Source organism: Vulpes lagopus, chromosome 1, assembly GCF_018345385.1.
Source record: "Vulpes lagopus strain Blue_001 chromosome 1, ASM1834538v1, whole genome shotgun sequence".
NCBI classification, from domain to species: domain Eukaryota; kingdom Metazoa; phylum Chordata; class Mammalia; order Carnivora; family Canidae; genus Vulpes; species Vulpes lagopus.
Genome location: NC_054824.1, coordinates 70194317 through 70222007, shown reverse-complemented (window position 1 = coordinate 70222007; position 27691 = coordinate 70194317). Strand labels below are relative to the sequence as shown.

Sequence of the window (27691 nt, the reverse complement as noted above, 5' to 3'; positions counted from 1 at the left end):
TGTTGGGTGTCTCTCTTTGGCTTGGGTCATGATCCCAGGGTCCCTGGGATTGGGCTCCCTGCTCAGTGGGGAGTCTGCTTCTCCCTCTCCCTCTTCTCCCCCCCCCCCGAATTGTTCTCTCTCACTCTCTCAAATAAATAAGCAAAAAATCTTAAAAAAAATAAAAAAAACCCAATATTTTAAAAAACAAAAAACAAAACAAAAATCAAAAAGCAATAAAAAATTAAAAAAACCCACAAATGTTATTCTCTAGATGTCACACATGCCTTCACATCCTCATAGGCATCCATTTGGTTACCAAATCCCATACTTCAGGTGGAGAAAGATTTAATTGAAAGAGAGAGAGAGCAGGGGTCTCTCTGCCTTTCTCTGTGCCTCTCAACTTCTCACACCTCTGTTTCTGGCAGTCCCGGAATGCGCTGAGATTTCGGTTTTGGAAACTTCATCCAGGCAGAACAAAGGGCGGAGTAGTGGGGGTCGGGGTAGACTCAGGCCAAACATTTTGGGGCTCCCCACGCCTTCAGGATGGAGTTCCAACTCTTCCCTTACAGGGGCAGAGAAAGCCACAGCCCTGCCGCTGCCCGCCCGCCTTTCTTCCAGCGGTAGAAACGCCCTCAAGCGGCTCTCAAAACCCGGCGGGGCCGGCGGGGCAGGTGCACCCGGAGGCCCCGCCCACCAGAGGGCACGCTGGCGTGCTTGGGGCGGCAGCGGCCATCTTGGATCCTGGCAGCCCGCCCACCTTCGCGGTCTCCGCCTTCCTGGGGCGGTGGCGCCGCGGCTGCGCGCGGGTGGACGGAGGCGAGTCGCCACCCCGCCCCTCTTGAGCCTTTGGCGGTCTTGTGCTGGAGACCAACGGCCTCGTCCCCACCTGGCCGGCCTCTACGTAAAACTTCGAGCCAGTATCGCGGTGGCAAGTGCCGGCTCCTGCCCCTTCTACCTGGTGACTCTGGGCAGGTACCTCAGTTTCCTTTATCTGTAAAGTTGGAGTTTAAGCCTCAGCCTCACCTCCCAACCCCTCAGGTCACTGATTCTAATACTTACTGATTGGGCGTGTATGATAAATTCCCAGCACAAGGCCTGGCATGGAGTGTGTTCCCTGTAGGTCGTCTAGATTGCAGGGTGCCTTGTAGCCACCACTGTTGGGGAACAGGCGGGGGATCGCCACGAGGGCAGTGTGTAGTGGACTTTGGTAAGACCCGAGTCCAAAGGGAGCGGGGACTGCAAGATGCCCTCAAGCAGTGAAGGCGAAGCCCCTAAGCCCTTTAGGACTTGCATGTGACCATTTTGGAACTGTGTCAGAAACACAGACCGGGATGCCCAGGACTGGAAAGACTTAGTAGGAACATTTGAACGCCCCCGTGCTTGTTATTTTTATCACCCCTCGTTGCCTGCCCATAGGGACTGGGATGCAGCACAAAATTCCTGGAACGAAAAGCCGTGTGTGTGTGTGTGTGTGTGTGTGTGTGTGTGTGTGTGTGTGTTTATGTGTGCTAGTTGTGGGGGACATGGGGAAGAGGGGACTGAGACAGTGTCCCAGGGAGAGCCAGTTGTGAGGGAGAAGGGCCTTTTGGGCCAGGATGGATAGTGGCCCCCGGGAGAGGCATTCAAATCAGGCCTGGCGGAGGCCTCTAGGAGTCCCCAGACATGCAACTGCCCTACCAGGTCCACAGGCAGAGCCCAGCACCCTAATTTCCTAAGGGGTGGGAAACTTGCCTGGGACACAAGAGATGAGGGAGGTGCCTGGGGAGGGACCAAGGCCTTGTAGGGAGCTAGGGCCTGGGAGAATCATACCCAGCCTTCTACAGGTTTGTGGAGGCCTAATAATGAGCTCTAATTCAGTAATAACGGGGGTGAATGCCAGGCATGCCTGGGTTCTCCTAGTCCAGCCTGGTGGAGTTAGGGGTAGCAGAGGATACAGAAATTAGCATATGGAATCAGGGGATTACAGTTTATTTTCAGACACACTCAGAGGGTGGGGGCTGGTCAGCGGGCTCCATCTGCATCCGCTCCCTGCATTTGGCTTAATCATGAACTTCTCTCTCCTTTCCCCCAGACCTGTAGGCTGTGCAAGATAGACAAGGTATTTCCACCTCCACTCACAGAAGGGGCTTAGGCAGGTGAGGAGTGTGAAAAGTGGGGGGTTGGAGGGTCGAGTTCAAGTATTCAGTTTTTCCATCCACACCCCCAGATTACACTGTGCCCAGGCCACAAGGGAGGATCCCAACCCTGGGGTTCCTAGTGACATTAACAGCCCTTTTCTCACTCAGAAACCTCCAGATGAGCTCCTTACCCTCTTTCCCTGACAATAGCAAACCAGTTCTAAACTCTACAGTCTGGGCAAGAAGGGGACCTCAGCACTCCACTTATCCAAGACCCCTCCTTCCTTGTTTGAAGTGATAGGGCCAGGGTGGGCTTCACTTGTAGTGAATAGGTCGGGTTTAAATGGTAATAGGTGAGAGGAAGGAAGAACACTGAGAATCTCAGGAGGCAAACTTAGGGGGTGCTGATGAAGTTGTGACAGCTCTGGTCTGCACCCCCACGCCATCCTCATCCCACCCAGACCCAGAATCCCTGAGAGTCTGCTGCAAAGGCAGTATGAGGTGGGGGCAGTGGGAGAGCAGGGGGGAGAGCTTAGGAAGGGCCAGGACTGGGCTCCAGGCCCAGTAGTCACGCTCTGACCTTCTAGAACAGCTGAGTCCTACGGAATATAGAGTGGCCTACTAACCCCCCACACCTCAGACATCCTGGCTTAGACAGAGTGGTGGGTATGGTAGGGAGGGTCCTTCCAAGGGCATTATAAAAAAGCTATAACTATTAAAAATTTTGGGTAAAGTGACTCTCAGCCTCTTGCTTCCCCAAGTTGTCAGTCTCCCCAGTACCCAGAGACAGGGTGGAGAGAGCCCCAGAGAGCTGAGGAAGAAGGATACAGCCTGTCTCTGACAGGATGGGGCCCAGAGAGGGGGCCCATTAGCACCATGCAATGTTGGGGCACCCCTGGCAGCCTGACTGACCCTGGGCTGGGGCCCTCTCAAACTGGAGTGCCCACTTGCTAAAGCTTCTGTAATCTTGAGGAGGGCCCCTGCTGGGGAGGGGGTGAGGGAGAAGGCTTGGCTGAAGTCCAGGCAGAGGTGTCAGCTAGGACCCAAAGGGCCCCTCTGGGAGTCATGATTTGAAGAATCTTCGTACCACAAACTGGCCCAACAGAACCACAGACAGCACTATCAGCACGTTCAGGATGGGGCCGTTTCCCAAGTTCAGGGCTGCCACCTGCCAGGAGAGACAGAGTGGTCACAGTGGGGCTGATGGAAAATATAGGCACTCCAGGGCTGGGGCAGAGCTGGGAGAGAGAGGCGTCCCAATAGCAGGGAGGAGATCGCCAGTGCTTGGGCACCTACCCAGCCACCCCTCTGCGCAATCCACCGGGCAATGCAATGATGCAGCATGAAGTCGGCCACGAAGCGGGTCACCTGGCCCAGGAAGCCAGTCAGGCCACGTTGGTAGACATGCAGGGCCAGGCGGTAGCCAAAGCCCAGGAGAGCCACCACTCGGCCCCAGTTGATGCCGCTCTCAAATAGGCTGCAGACAGAATGGTGATATTGTCAGTGGAGACCCCCCGGAGGGCCCGCGGCCTGCTCTTCCTCTCCCACCATCTGGTACCCACCCGCCCTGCTCCCAGCTGGAAAGCAAAATGGCTTAGCTGTGAATCAGGGTGGCAGAGGCTGCCCCAGTCTGGCCTCAGTTTGGGAAGAGCCTGCATCTCTGTGAAAGGAGAAAAACTCAGAGGGCAGAGGAGCAGGGCGCTGCTGCTGGATTGTGGCCCCAGTGCCCTGGGGAGCATAGAGGGGCAGAGAGCAGGGAGGGCAGAGCAAGCAGACGGAGGCAGCGGGGAGATTACCTGTGGGTGTTGCTGCTGGCCTGGCAGCCCGAGAGACAGCAGAGAGAGAAGGACAAAGAGGAAGTTAGGATAGGTCCTGGAATCCGAGAGGGGCAGGTGTGGCTTTGAAGGACGGGGCAGGATGTTCCAGCTCTGAGCACTAACCCTAAATCTACACCTACCCCTACCTTCACCGCAGCGTCAGTCACCTTGAGGCTGACTCCTAACCCAGATCTCACAATAGATGACACCAGTAAGTACAGCCACTGTTCTAAGCCTACTTCCTCTATTTTATAGACACGGCGTCTGAGGGCCAGAGGGTTTCACAAAGCCCGTAAGTGGCAAAGCCGAGATTTGACCCAGGCATGTGGTCTCACTAACTACAGCAGACTGCCTCTCAGACACCAGATGGTAGTAAAGGGGAAGTCATTTCCAGGACACAAGCAGCCTGTCTTTGGTAGGGAATATGATTCCAAACTGGAAGGACAGCTGTGTCTCGGCGAGGCTGGGAAGCTCTGGGGACATCCTGATCCTGGGCACTTCTCGAGTCCTGATCTATCCCGTCAAGTCCTCGGTGCCTCAGCTAACAGGAGCTGTGAGCTTATACACTGAAGATGACGAGTCTGAGCCCAGAGAGAGAGAGAGACAGGGGCCCAACACCATGCGTGAGCTAACAGCAGGTACGGGAATGGCACAGGTGTCTCTTGACACTGACAGAGAAGCGTGTCTCTTCCAACCCATGGGCAGGACACCGTGTGAAGGCGACAGCACAGTAGAGAGGCCAGGGCTGGGGCTACCTCGAGGCAATCTTGGTGAAGTACTCATAGGCATTCTCTGCTGTCGGCTGTAGGTGCTGCAGCATGGCCTGGAACTCCGAGTCATAGCGCTGGTTGATGTCGTCCCCAATGATAGCGAGCTGCCGACCCACCTGCCCCATGGTGCTGGAGGAATGGGAGCCAGGTAGGTGAGCACAGGACAGGCAAGGCTGGGGCCTGGGCTCACGGAGAAGGGGTTCCACCTAAGATGCCTCCGGCCTCGTGGACCCCTCCTTGGAGATTCCTAACCGTGTTCTCAGACCTGAGGGCCCAGCCTGGGGTCACAGGGCACACATGCTGCCATGAAGGGTGCAAGGTCCCAGATGGAGGTAGAAGCCCAAATGAAAAAGGCAATGATGGCAGAAGGACAGGAACCCCCGGACCCCCACCCAAGGCCTCCCCAGCTCCCCGACCTGCAGGGCATTGACCCCACACGAGCCTCCATCTCCCCGAAGATGTCCCAGAGGGCCTGGGGGGCTGTTGCTCACCTGCTAGGTTCTAGGGGCAAGGTGACCATTTCTGGGTCAGCTGGCACAGCCGCCCCCTCAGCCTCCTGCTCCTGCCGATGGCGGTAAAAAACATAGCTGCGGAAAACCTCCTCGGTGTCCCGGGCTACCTGCTCCTCTAAGGATCAAAGCCGGGAGTCAGGGAGGAAGGGCTGGACCAGGCAGCCCCGTGCTCTGTGGATGGGTCACCCTTCCTGAAGGCCCCAGCCGGCCTCCCCTGTGTCTTCCACGGAGGACAGTGCTAGCTGCTCCAGCCCTTCGTTAACAGCTAGCGATTTCTGTTTGGGATGAGCCTCCCAACAGCCTTGCAAAGTAGGTGAGCACCGGTGTACAGATGGGGAAGATGAGGCCTGCGGTGTTTACATACCTGCACGAGGTCACACAGAGCGAGCCACGGAGTAACCAGGGCCTAACCCAGGCATGTGGGATTTTTAGTGTGAGCTTAGTGTGCAATGGTACCTGGCCCTATGGCTCAAGAGTATGGAAGGCGAAATTTGAAATTGTAGCTTTTGGGCCCAGAAAAGTCACACAGGGACATAGTGACCGAGCGGAGCCCTGAGCCCGACACCCAGAGAGCAGTCTGTAGTGGGCTGGGGATGGCAGGCTTCCCTGATGGTCTCTTCCCTGAAGAGGGAAGAAGGGCAGCCATCTTACTTCCTCCCCAAAGTCCTAACAATTGCTTTCGCCAGTTAGCACGCCTGACAGGGTGATAAGCCTAGGAACTTCCTTCTTTCTCTTACTGTAGGAATAGGAGAGCCACACCCCACTCTTCTCACCTCTCCACCCCTCCCTGCTCCTTTTTCCTTGGGATGGTGCTCTGCCCCACCTCACACTGACTCTGGGGGCTCTCCTAGCCCCTGCCCCCCCACGCCCCACCCTGCCCCCAGGCCCAGACTCCTCCCCACTCCCAGGGATTAACCTGGACTGTACTCCAGCTTCTGAGGCCACCCACACCCACCTGCACTGGGTGGGGAGATGCTTTTCTCCTTTATCCCAGGTGAGTGAATAGAGGGCAGGAGAGCCTGCCTATAAGTCCTGCCTGGCCCTGTCCACCTCTGCTCTCACCATCCTCTCCGACAGCCCTGGTGGTTATGGGATGGGTGAGGGGCAGAGAGACTCTTACCAGAAGTAGAAGACGGGGCAGCCTCTCCACACTCCCGCCTGGGAGGCCCTGGGCCTTGCCCGGATGCCATATTTCAGGTCCCAGTGGAGGACCAGGTCAGCCTGTGGGGATGGGTGAGAAAAAGCAGAGATGGAGACAGGCTGGGGCTGTTGCGAGACATTCCCACAGCCCCACAGCCACAGAGAGAGGAGGAGGGGCCCCCACTCCTAGAAGACCCCATGGCCCTAGCTGTAGCCGCCTCTCATTTCACCACCTTGGGTCCCTGTGGAGTCTGCTGGCAGAATCAGAACTTCCTGAGCATTTCACTAGCAGTCCTTCAAGAGAGGGAGAAAGGCAGGGCAGTCAGGACTCACATCTAGGGACCCGGAGCCTGCAGCCAGGGCCCTGGGGAGGGGTGAGAGCAGCAGTGCCCTTGTGGCTCTCAAGTCATAATTCACCTCACTCCTGGGCAAATGAAGGGAGTTTTAGAGGCCGAGGGTTCTTTCCGTTGCTCCTGGGGCCTCTTACACCCTAGCTAGCACATGCTTACCACAGGATTGCCACCTTCTAGCCAATGACCCATGAAGGCTGTGCTTGAAGGGCCCACTTCCCCTTGGCCAGCCAGAGCATGCCTGATTTCCAACTCAGGCCTGTTAGCCACAAACATTTCCTAAGCACCTTCGCCTTACTTACTTCTCCCACTCCTCCAGGGGTGCCAGACACTGAAAATGTACATCCACTCAGCAAGGTAAGCATCAGCAGACCCATTCTACAGGGGGTGAAGTGAGGGACCAAGAAGTTAGGGAGGGGTCCAAGGGAGTCAGGTCGGTAATGGGAACCTCCAGGAGCTCATACCTTCAATTCTAACTTAAGATTGATTTTCCAGTTTGTGGGCCTCAGTGGGTACCCTTTCAAGGCGAGGGGACCTGTGTACAGCCCACCGGTGCTCTCCCCATTCCTGCCTGCAGTGAGCTGAGGAAGCCTTCTCTGCGGCTCCCCCAGCCCCCCCCCCCACAGGTCCCCTACCACATACCTGCTCCCCTGTCCCCAGCCCCGTTTTCCTCTTTGCTCAGTGCTGGCCACAGCCCTGATCTGCTCTGTGAACCCTCGGCCAAGGGAGTGTTTCCTGGACGTGAGCTCTTTCACTTTCAATTTGCACCCCTTCATAGCCAACCACCCCCCAGGCTGCTTCTGTCAGCCTTTTGGGGAAGTGCTCCTCCTCCCACCCCTGGGGAAGGTGTAGTCCAACCCTGGGCCAAGCACTGCCACCTCCTCCTCCCCTCCTGGAAGACCTGAGAGCACCCTCCCCGCCTACCTCCTGCCTCTCAGGCCTGGGGCCATTTTTGAAAGTGCCGCAAGGCAGGGGCTCTCAGGAAGGGGTGTGGAGGGCTCTCCGCCTCAGCATTTACTGGGGGCAGGGGTAGGGAGAAGGTAGGGCCTCCCCTCCTCCAGCTCTGGGAGCCAGTGCAGATTGCTTGGCACACCCCCACCCCTGCTGCTCCTTCCGGAACAGGATGCCCTTCCCTCTCCCCTGTCCCCAAACAAAAGTGGCACCCCGAGGACAGCCCGGCAGGAGGATGCTGACTGCACAACCAACTCCAACTGCCCCTAGCCCAGGGGCTCACTGCTGGGAAGTAGGAGGGGTGTCAGAGCAGCCTCCAGGGCCAGAGGCCTATGCCATCCTGCCCTCATCCAATGGCCTGACTTCCTGGTAAGGGGAGTCCAGTGCTCTCCACTTGCTAGGCCTAGATGTTCCCTAGGGGGAGATGCCTGCTTGGGAGGCTCCTGGGGCAGAAAGAAGCACCATGTGAGTTCTCTCCCTGCCCTTGACCTTGGCTCTGACCTCCGATTCCCAACTCCACCTCCAACCCCCACTGCAAAAGGACCCGGTTCTTTGGTGCCCAGGGCCAGGGCAGGGTCGGGGGTGGGCAGGTGGGGGGGAAACTGTCTGAGGGGCAGCCAGAGGGAGCCCTGCCTGGATCAGCCCCCAGCAGGGGTTTGGCTGCCCAGGCAAGCCTCCAGACCTACCCTCCCTGCCCGTCCCCCCCCCCACCCCAACCTGGCTGCCTGCAGACCCCTGGGTCTGGGGCTGCTGAACGCTGCGAGGATGGGCAAGACCCTCCTACCTTACCTGCGGGACTCTAGCCCAGGCCTGGGATGGCTCACAGGGCCGAGGCCAAAGATCCTGAGAGGCCAGCAGCTGTTCCCCGGAGGCTGGGTGCCCAGGCCCAGCTTCCAGGAACAGGCGTCAGGAGAGTCCTGGAGTCTGGACGCAGCCTCAGCCTGTCACGGCGTGGCCCTAGTGCCTCGAGAAGCTGCGGTGATCCTAGAGGTGCCGGCTGCTCCGGCTCCGATCAGCTCCCCCTAGAGGAAGCTGCTGTGTGGCCGCCGGATGCGGATGCTGAGCCCCTGGCTTGGGGGTCGGTCTAGGCTCTCATGTGAGGGAGGCGCTCCACCCCCCACACTTGGCCCCGGTCAGGCAGTGTGGCTTCCCCTCTCCCACTCCTGATGCCCAGTCCTGGCCTTTGATCTTCACCCCCTTTCATCAATCAGTACCAATAAAAAAGCCAGGATGGCAGAGTTTCTTAAGCACCACAGTGTGCCTTGCACTTTAGCGAGGGACACTTATCCCTCTGAATCTTTTCAGTAACCCCTGGAAGTAGGTGCTGTCCACTACACCTGTTTTACAGATGAACAAACTGAGACTCAGCAGGTTTAAGGAACTCCCTAGGTCACTAAGCTGGGTTTATAATCAAGTCTGTGGATGCTGTGGGGAATAATACCACTAAATTGAGATTCCACGTGCAATTGAGATGTGTACCCAAGGCACCTTGGTGGTCTCCAGAGATTTGAAATCCTGAAGGTGACAGACAGGTAGACAGAGATGAAAACAGGGGTGTCTGGGTACCACCTGGGCACATGCCAGTGGATGCTGCAAGGAGAGAAAAGAGGAAGGGCAGATAGCATCTAGCTGTAGGGGCTGGTTCTCAAGGGCAGGGGCAGCCCCGACCAGGGAAGGACAAGCCAGGTAGAGAGGGGTGTGTACAGAGGCCCCAAGAGCCCCTGCCCCCTTCTCCATCCAGATACCTCCAGCTTCCTCTACCAGCCCCCCCACCCCCCATGCCTCCTGGAGCCTACCCCAAATCCACTGCCTCATATCTCCTTCCCCTGCCTCATGACTCTTCCCTCTCTGCCCCCAACTAATCCCCCCCTACCATGTCTTCCTCCCAGCCTCCCCATCCCCCCCACCCTCCATCTGACCTTTGCCTTCTAGAACTCCTGGAAGTTTCCAACTGGAGGTTTTAATTTGGAAACTCCTCCTGTTCTTAAGCAGTTGGTGGAGGTGGCTGCTACGGCCCCTCCCTTGGAGTCAGGGTCCCTCAGGATGGAGACCCCAGCTTCAACCCCTCAATCCTGAATTTTGGGCCGCTCCTCCATGTTCTGCTTTTTCCGTAGCCTGGTGGGGAACAAGGGCAGCCTAAACAGCTCTGACAAGGGCCTGGTGGGGAGTCAGGCATGTCCCTCACAAGAGCAAGATGCCACCCCCCTGATGATAAACTGCCAGGAAGGGGTGGGGAGGAAGGAGCTGAGGCCGCCCACCACACTGTCCTACACGCTCTCTGTGGCTTTGCCACAGCACAATTCCTTGGGGCTAGGGATGGGGGACACAGGGGCCCAGATCCCCACTCCCATGGAGGTCCTGAGGGTGGGGGCCCAGGGTGGAGAGGTGAAGCCCATCCTGTCCAGGGGAAGCCAGAAGATGCTGGGCAGCCCATCGGAGAAGAAGGAAAGGGAAAAGAAAGAGAAGGCAATAGGGGAGGCCTCCAGAGATACAAGGACCTCAGACAAGTGAGGGACTGAGCTGTGGGGGGCAGGTAGGGGCCTTGGATGGGGGAACTGGGGCAAGATATGGGGCTGAGATGGGAGGACCCATATTGAGGAGGGTCCAGGAATATAGGTCTTCAGATGGATAGAGGACTGGAGTAAGGCCCTCACCTGGGTGCAGAAGGGACAGATATATCGAGGATAGGAGGGAACCTGAGGGGCTTGGGGACCAGAGATGGGGTGAGTCTTCCCACAAGTCAGGGGTTGTGGGTGGAGGCACCAAAGATGAGAGAAGGACAGGCTGGGGATCGGGAGGGGCAAGTGCAAGGGTGAGCCAGGCTGCCATGGCTTCCCAGCTCCTTCCTGGTCCCCACTCTACCCTACCTTCCCTCCCCATTCTCTCCCTCCTGGTCCCCACTCCCATGGGGACCTGGCATCACTCCCTGTGAGGAAGAGGGCCCACCTCCTCTTCTGTTCTCCACCTTCCTCCTCACTCTGCCTTCAAGGAGGGATACCCCCCTGTACGGTGAAGACCCTAGAGGGCCAAGCAGGGATCTGTTGGAGGTGGGAGGCGGGAGGGGCTTGAGCAGGGCCCATGGGAGGGCCTTAGGGAGTTTGGGGGGTTTAAGGAAGCCTTTGTCACATCTCTGGCTCCACCTGCCACCCCCATCTGACTCTGGTCAGGGGCCACTTTGTCCAAGCATTGGAGGTGGAACAAGCATGCCCATAGAGGGCTGTGGGGCCACTGGAGGTCTGCCCCAAGACCTTCATCAGGGAGGAGAAGGAGTGTCTGCTTGATGGTGAGTGTGGTGGCCATAGGCATCGAGACAGTGCCAGAAATAGGCCCTCTTCCTAAGACTCGTTAGGGGTGTGGGGCCTGGAATGGAAGGACAAGGGATAGGTATGAGGGAAGGAGGGGAGGGAGGGGGGCAGGCTGCCTGGATTTGAATCCCTTCTGGTGCACTATGCCAAGCTGTGGGATGGGGGCAAGTTGCTCAACCATTCTGTGCCTCAGTTTCCTTACCTACAGAATGAGAATGAAGCAGTATCTACCTCAGGGGGCAGGTGCAAGGAGTCAGTGAGATGCTCTTTGGAAAGTGCTTAGTGCTATGCCTGGCACATAGGAGTTGTTTGCTAAGAAAACGGGGCACCTCACCCTCACTTGAGCCTGCTTGGTGTGTCCCCATCCTGCTGGGCCCAACTAGGCCTGGGCTTACCCCTCGTTCCTGTCAGCCTGTCAGTTACACTGCTCCTTCACAGGAGACCTCAGGCTGGCCTCTTCGAAGGTCGGGGCAACTCCTTGGAACTGACTCCTCACCTTGTACAAGCAGCTTCAGAAATCAGCCATGGCCAAAGGTCTGTGGGACTAGGCTGGGGCAATAGAGGGGGTGAAGCCTGGGTCGGGGCCCCAACCCACATGTTGTGAGGCCCCGGGATTTGTGGCTTGGCCAGACCCCTCTCAGCCCTTGGGGAGCTGTTCCCTCCTGCCTTTTGTTTTATCTGGGGGTGGGGGCGGGGCTGCAGGCTTGGGTTCTTTTCCTCCTCACCTGTTCAGCAACCAGGCATACCCTCAGTTTCCTCTCAAGGAAAGCTTGTCTGATGAGGAGAAAGGCAAGGAAGAGGAAATGGAGGAAGATGACAGCTCCTTCAAGCTCTGTGTCCCAGGCATTGTCCCCCTGCAGTCACCGCTGCCTAAGACTTTTAGATCAACAGATACAGTGGGTAAGTGCAGCGTGCAGCCTGCCCTCAGGCCCAGAGGGCTCCCCTTCGACTGAGGCTCATGGGTGTGATACCAGTTCTTACCACCAGGTGGGACCAGAGGACCTAAGATGACTACTGGAGCCGGGTTGGCGGGGCCTGAGTCATGCTTAGTCTGGCTAGAGTCCTTTCTCAGCATTTGGGAGGCAGTGAAGTGGGGACTGTGACTGGGGCTTGCGCTCCAGGAGCATCACCCTTTCTGAGCCCAGAATTCTAACTTGTTTGGTGCCCCTTGCTGCCCAGACACAGTGAGCAAGGATGGGAATAGCTTAACATGATAGCATAACGTGATCATTGCTGTCGTTTACATAGCCATTATTACTATGGGCCAGACCCTCTTCTGAACACTTTTCATGAAATACCATATCACAACCCCGAGGTAGGTCCGATTATAATATCTACTTCATAGTGAGGAAGCAGAGGCACAGATAGGTTAAGTAACACAGACTTGTCCAAGGTCACACAGCTAGTAAGTGGCAGAGCTGGGATTTGAACCAGGGGAGTTTGGATAGTTCCAGATCCTTGTTCTTGAGTCTACAGCTGGTGGAAAGTGGGGGCAGGTGTTTGTCTCTGGCATGCTCTCCCCAGGAGGTGAGGAAACTCACACTCATGCATGTAGGAGGGAGCTCATGGCCAGTGAGCTTCCAGGGGGAAGTCAGGGAGGTGGGGAGGAGCTGTGTGGCTGGCTCCAGGTAATGGAGATGTAGGGGCTGGCGTTGGAGATGACCAGGGATTGCACAGGGCTGGGATGAGGTCTGGAGAGTCGGAGCCGCCTTTTCTTTCATCCCCAGCAGGTTTCTCCACCCTCTCCTGCCTGTCCCATGCCCATCTCTCTGATTCTCAGGTTTCGTGGAGTCGGAGTTAAAGAAGCTTCTGATAGTTCAACAGGAGTCCTAAGACTCTGGTCTCTGGAAGGTCTCTGGAAGAGGGGCAGCCATGAGGGCCGAGAGCTGCTGACCCAGCCAGAGATCACCCTGGAGGAGGCGGGCATTGTGGATGGCCAGGTACTTCTGGCCTGTCCCAACCACCACTCCTCTGCCTGAGGCCATTGGAGAAAGTAGGGCCTCCTACCTCCATAGGCCCCTGGCCCTGGCCTCAACCTCCCAGGGCCTAGATAGGGAAGGCATGATTCCCTCTTGGTAGTATTTCTGAGGGTAGGAGCCTGACCCCCGGTGCACATACACTTGCCCAGCAGTCTCTCCATCTCTTACTTGACCCCATTATGTTGCTCTTTTCCTGCTTTCTCTCCCAATCCCCCCATGCTTCCTCCCATAATCGCTCATCGGTTACCCATCTGTGTCGCACCATGGCCCACTCACTGCCCACCCTCCTTGACATCAGCCTTCAAGGTCAGGCCTGTCCCAGCTTCTCTGAGCACACACAGGTGGATCTGTTATTGAAAGAAGTATTGATGTGCTTTTTGAATTAATTTTCATTCATTCATCAACTCATTCTTTCATTCCGTGGACATTTGGCCCGGATAGCCTCTATAGTTTCCTTTTGTAGGAAAATGAAGGAAAGAGTGTAGGATTCAGAGGCCAAAGGCTTAGGTGAAGCCTTGTTTTGGCATGGATTTTCTCTGTGCTTTGGATGCGGGCTGTGGCATCTTTACTTGTAAAGGGAGACTGACTGGTGGGAGGATCAGATGGCACTTGATCTTAGCCAAATGGCCAAGAAGTGAGTGAAGGATCAAACATGATGAAGGGGGGTGCCTGCCATTGCCAAGGGCACTCTGGTGTTAGGGATGTGACTTTCCCCTTTGGGGGAGTGAATACCAGGAATGCCTGTCCCCATCCCCTGGGCACTGAGGGGCAGCCTTCTCATTGTCCTGAGTCACAATGTTCCTTTGTGCTCTAGGGAACTAGGCTGTGCACCCCATCCTAGACTACAGAGGGTGGTCAGCTCTGGCAGGGCCCCTTGCTTTTGCCTTTTCACGCTAAAGGGATCTTTAGTCACCCTTCCCGCCCTCTTCTCACCCCTATCCTCTCCAGAACCATCCTTGAGTCAGTCTGCCCCTGTCCCAGGGGTACGGGTCACGGTCCTGGGGTAGCCTGAGCAGTATTGGGGGCCCGTAGGGAGTTTCCGGGTTGTGGCAGGTCGGGGCCCAGCCCAGTCCTCACTTGGAGGACAGAGCTGCCTCAGGAATGTCTTCCTTCTATGGGTGTTTCGAGGGTCCTGTCCTCATCACCACTCCCTACTCTCTCCTTATCTGCCCTCAGGGACACCAAGCTGAGGGGGAAGGAAGCCACCCACCAGCCTTTGGGGAAATGCTGGGGACCTAGGGGAGGGGCGCTGAGGCAGCTGAAACACCACTCTAGGCTGGAGGGAAGGGTGCAGAGTCCCGTTGGTGTGGTATCCAGGACAGAGGTGAGGGAAGGGAGGGTTTGGCTGGGGTGCCTGACTCCTGGGGCTCCAAGGACCACCTCCCCCATCAAGTTGGAGGGAGAAGGATCCCTCATTTAGTGGGAGGGAGGTGGACTGGGCTGGCTGTGGGGAGATGGGGGAGGGTCTGGCATGGCCTCAGGGTGCCTATCTCTGGGGGTACAGAGCAGGAAGGGAGAGCCCACGGAGCTGATGCCTCTTTCTTCACCCATTTCTAACCCTAGCACTTGCTCCTGGAGGAGATGGACGAGATGGGAAACTGGCCCCCAGAGTGAAGCTGGTGTTGGCCCGAGTCTGCTTGCTCCCAGGTCCCTTCAGCCCCAGTAGAAGTTTAGTGTCTCTCATGAGGGCACACCTGAGGTGCCCCTGGGGCCAAGGGGTCTTAAGATCAATGGTATTCATGCGTCTGCGGGGTGGGATGCCCAGCAGTGTCTCCACCCACCAGACTCAGGCCTGTGCTATTATTAATAAAATGCTCTTTGACTTTGGCCTCCTTGGCTATCTCTGGAGCTCACTCCTCATCCTCAGGCTAGGTGCCAGCTCAGTTTACCCAGGATCTCAGTCTAGCCCTCAGTGTGTCAGCCCTAACCACAGAGCCCTGGGTTCTAGTGGAGGGGCTGCAGTGGGGCATCTAAGCTGCAGGGTCAGAGGCTTGGTGTACCTGCCTGGGTGGTCCAGAATGCCAGGGTAGCCCCTGTGACCACAGGGGCTGTGAGTGGGAGCATCCCTGACTTCCCTCCCTCCAAAGTTCCCAAGCCAGGCAGGCGGCCTCATGGGGAAGATCCGGGAATTCTGCAGCAGGAAGTTCCTGCCCAGCTACCACAGGGACAAAGCCAGGAAAGCAGCCTTGGGGTCATGGGGAGCTGCTTAGAGACTGGGCTGGGGGCAGGTAAGGGGTCCCCGGGAGTGACACAGGAGGGCCGCTGCTATAGGGGTGGGGGCCGGGCCCCATCCTGCTGCCCCTGGTTACAGCCCCTCTATGCCATGCTCAGTGCTAGGTGCCTCAGGGGATCTTGGCCAGAGGGAGGTCCAGACCCAAATCTTCATCCCAGAAGCAAGGATAGGCTTGAGTTGGGGGAAATGCTGTGCCCTTACTGGCCATGGAAGGGTGCACCTTCATACCTGGCTTTTCAGGGATGCAGTGGGAGGGAGGGCCAGGCCCGGTTTGGACACCAGAAGGCGTTGTTTGCCTGGAATCCTTGACGCAGGCTGGTGGAAGGGCCCTTCTGACTGTATGTCCCCTGAGTCAGCCAGGAAGCAGCCTTGTGACAATATGACTCACCTGTGCCCTAATTATTTCGTCCCAGAGTGCTGGCTGTTGGGAAGGGTGGGGGCCTTAGACAGTGGCCTGTGGGGGTTCCTGGTTCCACCTGGGCCCTTTGATCACCCTCAGCACAGATGGAGCACTCCTCACGGACCCTGTCTGTGCCCTACCTCCATCCTCATAGGCCCCTGACCTTGTGCCAGGCCATGCCCAGGCTTGGAAGGGGAATCCAGGGCCCAGAGCACTGTAGGACAGAACGTCTGCTCCCCCATTGCCCTCTGGGTGGGACCAGCCAGTGGAGTGCACAGACAGCCCTACGTTGGGTTGGGGTAGGCTGGGTCCCCACTGGCAGCTCAGGCTCCTTGGCTGCCCGTGTGAGCCACGTCGTCACTCATAGGTCACCTCTGCTCCTGGGGAAGGAGCATCTCATCCTCAGCCCTACAGGAGTGTGGCTGCTGGGGAGGCAGGGGGCAGGAACCTTGATTTAGTATCAGAGGCTCTGAAATGATCACTCCCCTTTCTGCTTCTCCCTTTCCCTTTCTCTCAGTGAGGGTCATGCCACCTCCTGCCCCCCTACCTCCAGAGGGTTCCCATGAACTACAGAGAAGGTCTCTGAGGCTGGGAGGTATCCTGTGGAAGCAGGAAGAGGGTCTGCGCACTGATGCAGGCACAAGGGCCTCATCTCGGCCCCTTGAAGTCCTTGGCTGGCTTGTGTGGGTGGGATGACACTCGTGAGTGATGAAGGCAGGGGTAACATGACCTGGGGACCTGCTGTGGTGGAAGGCCCAGTGGGCAAGTGCGGAGGGCTGGACTCAGGCTCACGGCCACACGGAGAGAACCGGGCATTTCCCAGAGGCTTCCAGGGACTTCTGTAGCTGCATCTGTGGGTCAGATCTGTGGACTGGGTGGCACTGAAAGTGGCCCTCCTCCCCCGCAGGCACACAGCAGGGCTGGGCTGGGTCAAAGGCCAGAGGGCTCTGGAACCCAGCCAGGGTGCCTCTCTCTGATTCACTCCAGAGCACCAGTTGGGTTGGCAGTGGCCCTGGGCCGGCCTGTGGGTTTGAGGGGAGCCGTTATTTCGGAACTCACCCGGTCTCGGCTCCTTTTTGGGTTTCGTCTTCCCTCTGTTGTCTCTGCATGTGTGGCTCCGTTTCGTGCTCCTCCCACACACACCCCCCCTCATACTTCTCTTTCTGTGTTTCTATCTCTTTCTTACTGTATCTCTGGTGGGATAGAGGTAAGAAAAGCAGCCTGCGATTATTTTGAGGGCATTTTTGAAACCCAGAGGTGGCTGAAAGGAAGGTAGAGGCGAGTGATGGGGGGCGGGGAGACACAAATAGTCCCAGGGAAAAGTGGTCAGGGCCAAAGCTGGGCCTGCCTGGGGAGCCGGTGAGTCTCCCTGTGGGCCCCTGGGCAGGACCTCTGTGGAAGATGCTGCCTTGGGCCATATCTAGACTCACTGTTGGTCAGTCTTGCCTGTCCCCGGACAAGGGAATGGCAAAACCACCTGTATTCTTTTCCAGGTGGGTGGTGAAATGGAGAACAGAGAGACAGAGGGAAGAGACTCACTGGGTTGGAGCCCCAGCTGCAAGGCTGGCAAGCTCATGTGATCGCAGACAGGACCCATACCTCTGTCTCAGTTTCCACATCCATGACATGGGCAATTCATGGGGCTTCTTGGGTCGGCTATTCGGCATAGAACAAATATTTATCAAGCACCTACTATATCCCCTTCCTATTCTAGGCACTAGGGAATAGAGCAGAGAAGATGTACAGAACCTTTATTATTTTCTTTGAGGATTTATCGTATTGCTAGAAGGATAGACTATAAACAGAATACATCAGGGAGTGATAAGTACGATGAAGAAAGATGAGCTGGGTAATGGGATGCTGTTTTAGATCAATGGGGTGGGAAAGGCAGCTCTAAGGTGATTTTGTGTTAGCAGGAACCTGGAGGAAGGGGGGGGGTGTTGGGGGAAGGGCATTACAGCAGAGGGAATAGCAAGTGCAGGTGCCCTGAGGCAGGAGCAGACTCCAGTGTGTTTGAAGAAGGGGAAGAAGGAGGGTGGGGGTGGGTGTCGGGGGTGGGGACAGGGAGTGAGGGAGAGGGAGTAATAGGTGAGGTCTGGAGGGAAGGGAGAGGACATGTATTTAGCCCATCTGAGTTTTTTCTGGGGATTATTTGAACACAGCGAGGAGTGACCTGATGTGGTTTACGGTTTCAGAGTCCTCCTTGGCTGCTGAGGGGGAATGAGACTGTAGAGGCAGGGACTGCAGCCTGCAGCAGGGAGGCTGCTGGAGTCGTGAGGCAGGTGGCCTCACTGCTGTAATTATTACAGGGGTACTGACTGGGGGCTGCTGTGGGGGGTCTCCCACCAGGGAGCGCCCCCTGGCCCGCACCTCTGTGCAGCAGTCAGCCAGGGGCTCCCCCAGGGCAACCTCCCAGCCCCACCCCTGAGGGCAGAGAGGGGCACCCTGGGCTTGGAGCTGGAGAAGGCCCAGGAAGGCTAGCGGTAGGCCCCAGTCGTGTGTGGGCCACTGCAGTGCGAGGGCAGCACTGAGGTGCGAGGTGCGGCAAATGCAGCCTGGCCCCCTGCCCCCACCCCCAGGCCTCTCACAGGGGCAGAGCCCAGAGGCGGTCTGACTTAATTCATGGGGAGACGAGGATAAGACACCTCCCTGCTCACAGGAAATTCACAGTCGGGGGAGTGGGGTAACAGCAGACTCCTGCAATGAAAGCAGATGATGAGGTTCGGACAGTATGCCTGAGGGAGCCAGTCATATCAGCAGGGAGGAATCCAGAAGGCTTCAAGGAGGAGGCACCATTTGTGATTTGGACTAGCAGGGGGAGGGAGAATTCGATGGATGAAATAAGGGGGGGGGAGGGCATACCTGCCAGGAGAACCCTGTCCTGATGGGAAAGTGTCCAGTGGGCACCACATCCCTCTGTCCACCTCCCTGAGCCATCCCAGACGTCTCTCCTGGGCCTCCTGTTCTGTCCACCTGTTCGGATGTCATCCTTTGCTCCCTGCCATCAGTCCCTCTTCGCACGTGCTCTCTCCAGGCCTTTCCTGGAGCCCCAAATCACAGCCACAGCTTCCTGGGCCTCTCTAAGCTGCTGCCCCACCATGCCCAGGTCCTCCCTGCCCCTCCTCAATAAGCCCTGCCCATGTCATACAGCTCAGCTCCAGCACCTCTTCTCCTGGAGCACTCAAATCTCCCTGGCTCTGCATGAGCAGGAGTTGTCAGCTCACCTGCTCTTCCCTACCCTGGACAGATACACTGTGAGGACAGGATGGGTCCTGGGGGGCCTGGGCTCCCTGTCGGCAGTGTCTACAGTGTCCACTGTAGTGGTTGGCACACAATAGACTCAACACATGCTGCTAGACTGAGGGGGGAAGGGAGGGGAGGGGCTCAAGGCTATTGCTGGAAAGATAGACAGGAGCCAGATTGTATAGGACCACTAATACCATCCTAAATGGCTTGGTAAGATGTACTGTGGAGGGTGGAGGGGACAGGGGGCCGATTGGCCAATTTGGAGGCTCTCAAGTGTCCTACTGAGAAGGGTGTGGGCCTGAGCTGGGACAGGGGCAGATGGGGTGGACAGGAAGACACTTAGGTAGTCGTTCTCAACCAGGGACATTCTTTCTGCTAGGAGCCATTTGGCACTGTCTGGAGACATTTTTGGTTTGTGACAAGTTAGGGGAGGGTGCTACTAACATTTAGTGTGTAGAGACCTCTCTAGCTCAGTTTCCTCAGCTTTAATAAAAGTCATTAGGAGGATTAAACAGGTTAATACATGTTTGGTGTTTAGAAAAGTGGCTGATACATACAATACACTATGTAACATGAGCTACTGTTATTTTAAAACATAAATCCTCTGTTCAGAGCTCCACACTGGTTCCCCATCAGTAAGTGTGAGCCAAAGTCCTTCCAAGGGTGATAAGGCCCCTCTTTATCCAGTTGCTGCTCTGTCTCTGACCCCCTCTCCTGCTGCCCTCCTTGCTCTGTGTGCTCTGCCCTCACCAGCTTCTTTGCTGTTCCTTGCAAACACTGCCCCCCGCCCCACTCCTGCTTCAGGGCCTTTGCACTTGCTGTTCCCTCTGCTTTGGAGGCTCTGCCTTTAGGAATTTATGTGATTCATTTCCTTGCCTCTTTAAGGTCTTTGGCTGTCACCTTCTCAGGAGGGCTTCTTATCCACTGTATATGTTGTGGGGGGGAAGGCATTTATTCCCTTTCATTCCCTGCAACTGGCTCTGTCCTTGTGCTCCTGCCCTGCTTTTCTTCCAAGCACTTTTATCATCTAATGTAGCACCTATTTCATTTGTGTGTGTGTGTGCTTATTGTCTCTCAACTGGAATGTAAGCTTCATGAGGGCAGACATTGTTGCCTGTTTTGCTTGCTGCTGTGTCCACAGGGCCTCGAACTTTACTAGCACATTCCAAGTGTTCCTTAAATATTGCTTAAGTGAATGAATGGAGTGAGTGAGTGAGGGAAAAACTCCATCAGGAATCAGAGAGGTAGGAGACGAATGGAAAGAAGATAGAATGGTGCAGGGGAAGGGAGAGGCCAAGTGGACCTCTGAAAGGGAGGGGCCTGAGGCACGGAGCCTTGCTCATTTGCTCTCCCCAAGGCCCTCCATCCCTGTTTACAGGGATCTTCCTGCCTCTGCCAGCCAGGTCCTGAGTTGGGCACCCGCAGCCCAGGCAGATGGCCAGGCCTGAACAAAGTGTCCTTTTCCCTCTGATAAGCGGCCTCTTTCCAGGGGCATGCAGGGCAGGATGTGTCCTGCTGCTCAGGAAGTGCCTGAGGGTCTGGGTGGGCCTCTGGAGTGGGCATGAGGCCTAGGGCAGTAGTCCTTCTGCCTGGAGGCTGAGCAGAGAGGGTGGGGCCGCGGGGGGCTGACCCCAGCCTGCCATCAACTCCGGCAGACACCCACTCCTCCTTCACTCAGCAACTCTATTGAGAGCCTGTTGGAAATATGGCTGTGCAAGTCCCTGCCTTGGAGGGGATGAGGGAGACTGGGTGACAGGTTGCCACACCCTGCCAACCACACTGGCCTGCCTTGGCTGCTTTGCCTTGGGCTCCTGTGGTATGAGGTTGGACTGGAGGCCTAGATCAGCTCCAGGGACAGCGGGGACAGGTGGGGTACTGGAGAGGTGGCTCCCTTCTTTTTTTTTTTTTAATTTTTTTTTAAATTTTTATTTATTTATGATAGTCACAGAGAGAGAGAGAGGCAGAGACACAGGCAGAGGGAGAAGCAGGCTCCATGCACCGGGAGCCCGATGTGGGATTCGATCCCGGGTCTCCAGGATCGCGCCCTGGGCCAAAGGCAGGCGCCAAACCGCTGCGCCACCCAGGGATCCCGGTGGCTCCCTTCTTGACCTCAGGGCAAGGAGTGAAGACCATGCATTTCTCCAGGCCTGCCTGAGCCCCCAAGTCTTCCACTTCCAATCTGCAAATGTTTCCCTGTGCTGCCAGGAAACTGTCAATGTCTGATGATTAGCTGTTGCTAGCTTCTTGGGAGCCCTGAGCCCCAAGACCCCAGGACCAGAGCGCTAGCTCCTCCAACCCTCATGGACCTTTTTCTGGCTCAGCACACACTCTTGACTCAGCCCCTAACTCTTGAACCCCTCTCATCCTTGTGGTCCTACCTCAGCTTCTCCACTGCGCTGGAAAGTCTGTGCCCTACAAGAGGGGAGTTTGGCTACGGCACAGTATCTTCTAGTGAGTGGAGTAACCCTCCCCTGTTCGGGCACACATGCCAGTGCTTGTACAAAGCAGGCACAGACTTAAATACCCCTTGGGCATAGGCATCCCCCCACATACCTCTACCAGTTGCCGACCCCCCCTGGGTGTAGGGCCTGAGGACTCCTTGGCCTTCCCTGTCATGGACAGGCAGGATGGGGCAGAGGCAGGTGCTGAGAGCCAAGCTCTGCACTCTGGGAGCCCCAGTCTTCAGATCTGTAGGATAGGGGCTGACTTAAGGCCTCTTGGTAACTCTCAGGCCTCTAACCGGTGAGGTCCCTGTTAGCGCAGGGAGAGACCCATTCTGCAATGTTACCTGTGGTAGTTTTTTTTAAATTAATTTTTATTTATTTATGATAGTCACACACACACACACACACAGAGAGAGAGAGAGAGAGAGAGAGAGAAAGAGAGAGGCAGAGACACAGGCAGAAGGAGAAGCAGGCTCCATGCACTGGGGGGAGCCCCACGTGGGACTCGATCCTGGGTCTCCAAGATCGCGCCCTGGGCCAAAGGCAGGCGCTAAACCGCTGCGCCACCCAGGGATCCCTACCTGTGGTAGTTTATTTTTTTTTATTTTTATTTTTTTATGATAGTCACAGAGAGAGAGAGAGAGGCAGAGACACAGGCAGAGGGAGAATCAGGCTTCATGCACTGGGAGCCCGATGTGGGATTTGATCCCGGATCTCCAGGATCGTGCCCTGGGCCAAAGGCAGGCGCCAAACCGCTGCGCCACCCAGGGATCCCCTGTGGTAGTTTAGAAGCATGGTCCCAGTATCCTTTGGCACTCTTTCCAGGGAGGGGTGGGATCTATGTCCTTCTTCCCTTGAATCTGTGAGGGCTGTGGCTGCTTCCATCAGTAAAATACAATGGAGGTGATGCCGTGTGACTCTGGAAATGAAGTTATAGGGATGCCTGGGTGGCTCAGCGATTAAGCATCTGCCTTCGGCTCAGGGTGTGACCCTGGGGTCCCAGGATCGAGTCCCATATTGAGCCTGCTTCTCCCTCTGCCTGTGTCTCTGCCTTTCTCTCTCTCTCTCTCTTTCTCTCTCTATGTGTGTGTCTCTCATGAATAAATAAAATCTTTAAAAATAATAATAAAATAAAAACTATTTTAAAAAAAAGGAAGTGAAGTTATAAGAGCCTACGTAGGTTCCTCTTGCTTCTCTTAGGGTCTTGGTTTCCTCACCTTTCAGGTGGGCGGAACAGCAGTGCCCCTGCCATAGGGCCATTTGAAGAATCAGTGCATCGATAGAGACATGGAAGGACTATGGTAAGGTTCAGGAAATGCTCATTCTTATTGGCTCCGAATGAGAGCAGTGTGAGCTGCTAGGTGTGTCCTGGCTGGAGGTCTGAACAGGTTCTGGAGTCAGCCTGCCAGCTGCCACTCCCAGCACTCAAGCCCTTAGGGGAGGGAGCTGGAGAAGCCAAAGGAAGCTAATTAGTTTGGAACCCTTGAATCTGGATTTTTACTCGGGCAGCCTGGCATAGGCCTCTTTTAAAGAACTCCACAACCTCTGTCATCCCATCCTCGGCACCTTCCATTGCCCACAACCTGGAAGTCATCCCTGCTGTCTAATTTCTTTTCCTCCTGCTGTGCGTTTTGTCTGTTGGGACAAAGGGAGAGCTAATGAATCATGGTGGTTGGTGCTGGAGTCTGCAGGAATCAGAGCAGGTGCAGCCTCCGTGTGTCCCGCAGACTGTGGTACCCAGACAGAAGCCAACCTGGGCATGGAGGCCCACTTGGCTCAGAATGGAGGGAGCCAGGCCAGGCCCACTAGAAGTTGGAGTTGGAGGAAAGATTTAGAAGGAGGCTGGAGCCATAGGCCTTGGTAGAATCCCTGTCCCAATGGTAAGGGTCTCCTCCCAGCCACCACCGAGTTCTAGGCAGGGACTGTGAAGGCAAAGGAACTGCCCTCTGGTGGGCGTAACTCGTGGGTGAGCACATTCCCCTCCTGTCTGCACCCCTTCTGCAGAGGGTAGATTAAGCCGGCAAGCTCTGCAGGTCAGGCAGGCCTGAGTTTGGGTCCCAGCTCTGTCATTTATTAGCAGTGTGGCACTGAACAAGTCCCTTCGCTTCTCTGAGCTTTCCTTATCTGCAACATGGGGACACCTTACTAGTAGACAGCCCTCACCAACCTGTTATAGATGAGTTTCTACTCCCTCGGTAGTGTGGGGATGATCCATTAGCTGTTTGATTGCCTTTGAGTCTGCTCAGCTCTGCAAGCCTCAATTTTCTCATCTGTAAAATGGGGCAGGGATGAGGCTAGCCTAAGGGCACTAATGCAGCCATAGCACCACCTAGGGGCAGTGGTCAGCAATAGTTTCTGCTTCTGGCTCCTGCTCCAAGAGCTTGGAGAGAGCGCCTTCCTCTCAGTTCGCCCAGTCAATTCTAGAGGGCTGGCTGAGGTGCTGGGGGCCGCTCCTGGGTGTGCCTATGTTCAGAAAGAGGGCAGTGCCGACTAAAGAGGGAACTGCTGAGGCCCAGCTTGGCCCAAGACATGCTACTCAGAGGTCTGCTCTGGGTCAGGTGCTGGGCAGGAGCTGGGTGCCATGATGACCGAGATGCTTAGGCCCTTGGGGAGCTGTCACCCTGCTGCCCCTGCAGAGTGGCCAGCAACACAGCACGGGACTCAGTAGGTATCTGTCAAATGGCTGGACGCAGCACTCCTCACCAGACTGCCCTGAAGGTCTGAGGCTGGGCCTGTTCATGGCAGACCAGGAGGGCCCCTTCCAAAGAAAAGCCTGGCCAGCTTCAATGGCCCAGACCCAGAGGGCTCTGCAGCCCTGGGGCCCCAGGAAGGTAGCACCTTGCTCAACAGCTCAGGGTTCTTCTGTGCACCCTGGGACTGTTCTCGTATCGGGGTGGGATTGGGGGCTGGCTTCGCCCGGCCTCTGTGAGGCTCCTCTCTTGGTCTTGGGCTGGAGAGGAAGAGAGCCCCAGGAGCTCCGTGGGGGTGTGGGAGGAAGAGGCTGATTGCTCAGCCCAGGAGTCCCTCCTCTCCCGCCCGCTGCTCTCCATCTGGCCGGCAGCCTCCCCCGCTGCCCCAGGACAAGGGCTCTAGTGTCTACTTGGCTCCTGGGCAAACAGCAGGCCTTTCTCTCCTTCTCCCCTACAGAGTGCCTCAGCTGTGACCCTTCCCTGCCCCCTCAGAAGGGCATGGCTCACCCTTGCTGCAGGACCTCTTCCATATGATCCAGAAACAGAGGCTGGCAAAGCTGGCATAGGAGCAGATCCTGTTTGGTGGGCGAACCCCTAGATTTCAGCCATTCCCAGCTTTGGCCAAGCAGCCCAGGCAAGGAAGGGCCGGATCACAGGGCCCCAGCCCTGCCAAGGTGGGTGTGGGGCGTGGCTGGAGGCCAGGACCCAGCCCAGGTGGACTTGACATCATCCTCTCCGTCTCCTGCCAGACAAAGGCTGCTCCTGCCTGGCCCTGGCCCCAGGGAGATTTTCCATGCTGGTCCCCTTTTCTAGCAGGATCACTGAGATGATATCCTTCTTCTAAATGGCCTCCCTTTCAGCAGGTGAAGTGCAGAGGCCTGCGCAGCTTCCCCTCAAGGGGCAGGGCCCTTTCCCCCAAATCTGGAGAGAGGCAGAGTTGCCAGAAGCCTGCTCCTGTCTCGGGAGCTCCACTGTGCTGACCTGGATCCAAGGATGGGGTGACGTCACAGTGACTGGGAACTGTAGTCAGCCTCCACTGTAACCTCCACCAGTCCCGACTCCCTCAGAATTCAGGGGCATTTGATGCTCAGTCCAGCCTCCTCCTGGCCAGTGGGTGAAGTGGGCACTCAAACAACTGATTGTTCAGTTGGGGAGGCCTCAGGCATGGTTTGTGGAGAGCTTGATAAAATCTTGTGCCTTATCAATGTTTCCTCCTTGGTCTCCTCTAAAACAAAATCCACCATTAGATTGTCATTCCTTTAGACCCACAAGCCTTTCTCTTTATGAAGATCACTCAGGACTATGCAAAGGCTACAAAGAATATTTGCTGACAATATTTGCTACAGAGAATATTTGCTGACAGAACTAAGGGCTTTACAAAGCAGTTCCTTACGCTAGACATTCAGCCCTGCCCTCCAGGTCCACTGTCCACTCTTCTCTGCTTACTCTCTGCCCTGGGAGGCTGACCTCTGTGGCCTGAAGTACTTAGACTCCCTCACCGTTTGAGCAATGAGAGGGCAAGGGAGGGCAGGAAGAGAGAGCGGTCCAGGTGTTTGTTCCATTGGCTACTTTTCAGGCTTGGAGTGGTCATGGCTCTACACAGTTGTTAGCTGCATGGCACTTTCCCATCATCCCCCCCTGGGGCAGGTTAACCTGCCCGCACCTCTGTGGGTGGCCCCATTCATGAACTTCTCTTCAGTCCCTCCTTGGGGATGTGTTGGCAGTTTCCTGCCAGGTTCTCACTACAACAATGTCAGATCCTTATTTTACACATGAGAACGCTGAGGGCCAGAGGGCCTGGGCAGCTTCTCTGTACCTGTTGGCAGGTGGTCAGGGCCAGGACTCCAGGGGTCTTGCCCCAGGACTTCTGCCTTTCGCTTCTGTTTGTGAAGGTGCCTGGGGAGAGGGTCACGCCTCGTCTGCCAGCACACCTCAGGGCAGAGGAGGAGGGAAGGCCTGGAGTAGGGCCCCCTGGTTTCAGGACTCCAGAGCCAGAGTGCCTCTCTCTCAAGAGATTAAAATTAGAAGGAATCATGCTTCCTTCTGGGACCAGAGGGAATCCCAGAAGATTCTTTTATCTCTCTCTTCACCAGCATGGGACCATGTGTTCAAGTTAGCTGGCCACATTTTTATAATCTGTTTCCTGTCTGGTCCCTTGCATGTGAAGGTGGTTAGCAATGTCTGAAATACACAGATATGGCATCAATGACGGGGTCGTGGGGGTGGGGTGAAAGCAAACAGAATAAGTATTGTTTCCTTTTAGGCTTCCTGGGAGGGTGAGTGTGTGAGTGTGTGTGAGGGTGTAGATGAGAGTGTAGGAGTGAGAGTGTGAGTGTGTGGGGGAGAGTGTGAGAGTTGGTGTGAGTGTGTGAGGGAGACTGTGAAAGTGTGAATGTGCGAGGGAAAGTGTATAAGTGTGTAGGAGAGCACGGGTGAGGAAGAATACATGAGTACATAAGGAAGAGTGTGAGTGTGAGAAGAAGAATGTGAGTTTGTGAGGGAGAGTGTGACTGTGGAATGTCTGAGTATGTGAGGAGGTTGTTGGTATGAGTGTGTGAGGGAGAGTGTGTAAGAGGGTGTGTGTGAGAATGAGTGTGTGAGAAACAATGAGGGAGTGTGTGAAAGTGAATGCGTGAGGGGAAGTGTATAAGAGTGAGTAAGAGAGCATATATGAGGGAGAGTACATGAGTATATGAGGAAGAGTGTTGGTGTGAGAGTGAGGAGACTGTAAGTTTGTGAGGGAGAGTGTGTGACAGGAATGTGTGAATGTGTGAGGGAAAGTGTGTGACTTTGTGTGTGATGTGAGTGTTGGTGTGTGTGAATGTGTGAATGTGTGAGGGAGAGTGTGTGACTTTGTGTGTGATGTGAGTGTTGGTGTGTGTGAGGGAGAGTGTGAGTGGACGCTCCTGAGGCACCAGCCCTGGTGGTGGCTAAGTGGTTACTGTGGGCTGGGGTGCCAGCCCGGGGCAGCTTATGGCATGGGGAAGGAATTCTCTGGGAACCCCAGAGGGCCTGGGCTGGCACCCCACCCACCGCGGTGACGGCTGGGTGGTTGCTGCACTGAGTCAGCCCTCTGGCCTGGCTCCGCCCCTGCCCTCTTGCTGCCCTATCAGGAGAGAGGAGCTGAGGAAGTCCTTCAGAACTACCTGTTATTTGCTCCAAACCACAAGATGGCACAGCTAGCTAACATGGGGGTAGCATTCCCACCCCTCCCAACTGCAGTCATGGAGGGACAGAAAGAGGTTAAAGGACAGTCAGAGCCAAGGGTGAAACTTGGGAAGGGGATGTGAACTCTCTTTACAAGAAGTCACAGGCCCAGAGAGGTCTGTCTGTACCCTGTGCAAAGTCACAGGGGAGCTGGGAATGTGTCTCCAGGAGGCAGCTGAGGTGGGGGTGGGGACATACTGGTGAAGGAGGCCTAGGGTTCACAGCTGGTAGCCCCTCCTATGTCCAATTGTCCTCTGTCCCCCCACCCCCACCTCTTAGGTGAAACCATGAATCCAGGAAGAGGGTCTGAGGACCACCACCAGTTCTTTTTTACAGGCCCAGGATGGACAGAGAGTGGAGGTGGGCTTCCTGGAAGTCTTCCTGCTGGCTCTTGGAACTTGGGGGTGATGCTTTGAACATCTTTATTTCGGGGATCCCTGGGTGGCGCAGCGGTTTGGCGCCTGCCTTTGGCCCAGGGCGCGATCCTGGAGACCCGGGATCTAGTCCCACATCGGGCTCCCGGTGCATGGAGCCTGCTTCTCCCTCTG

The 27691-nt window shown here is 56.2% G+C and overlaps 2 protein-coding genes across 15 annotated transcripts; one reads left to right on the top strand and one right to left on the bottom strand.

The window, feature by feature from the left end:
* Positions 1 to 263: 263 nt before the first annotated feature.
* Positions 264 to 27691, top strand: LOC121497432 (gametogenetin-binding protein 1-like). Of its 9 annotated transcripts, none has more exons than XM_041767112.1 (7): positions 277 to 954; positions 4725 to 4834; positions 7008 to 7045; positions 11383 to 11478; positions 11697 to 11844; positions 12725 to 12884; positions 14100 to 14127. In XM_041767112.1, the coding sequence occupies exons 2-6, from the start codon at positions 4768 to 4770 to the stop codon at positions 12775 to 12777; spliced, it is 402 nt and encodes a 133-aa protein (XP_041623046.1). In that variant the 5' UTR covers positions 277 to 954; positions 4725 to 4767; the 3' UTR covers positions 12778 to 12884; positions 14100 to 14127. The 9 variants fall into 9 exon arrangements, 6 of the variants coding, with proteins under 6 accessions (XP_041623012.1, XP_041623003.1, XP_041623046.1 ...); XM_041767097.1 differs by lacking the exons at positions 12725 to 12884; positions 14100 to 14127 and adding exons at positions 24394 to 24610; positions 27480 to 27691 and having other exon boundaries at positions 285 to 954; XR_005989475.1 differs by lacking the exon at positions 14100 to 14127 and adding an exon at positions 14487 to 20713 and having other exon boundaries at positions 264 to 954; positions 11697 to 12884.
* BAK1 (BCL2 antagonist/killer 1) lies at positions 1935 to 9539 on the bottom strand. Of its 6 annotated transcripts, XM_041767029.1 has the most exons (8): positions 8429 to 8802; positions 6991 to 7066; positions 6319 to 6419; positions 5178 to 5313; positions 4672 to 4815; positions 3396 to 3576; positions 3187 to 3267; positions 1935 to 2062 (listed from the first exon to the last, which is right to left on the bottom strand). In XM_041767029.1, exons 3-8 carry the CDS (start codon positions 6386 to 6388, stop codon positions 1943 to 1945), a joined length of 732 nt encoding a protein of 243 aa, XP_041622963.1. In that variant the 5' UTR covers positions 6389 to 6419; positions 6991 to 7066; positions 8429 to 8802; the 3' UTR covers positions 1935 to 1942. The 6 variants fall into 6 exon arrangements, with proteins under 6 accessions (XP_041622963.1, XP_041622954.1, XP_041622956.1 ...); XM_041767020.1 differs by lacking the exon at positions 6991 to 7066 and having other exon boundaries at positions 8429 to 8789; XM_041767022.1 differs by lacking the exons at positions 6991 to 7066; positions 8429 to 8802 and adding an exon at positions 7331 to 7509.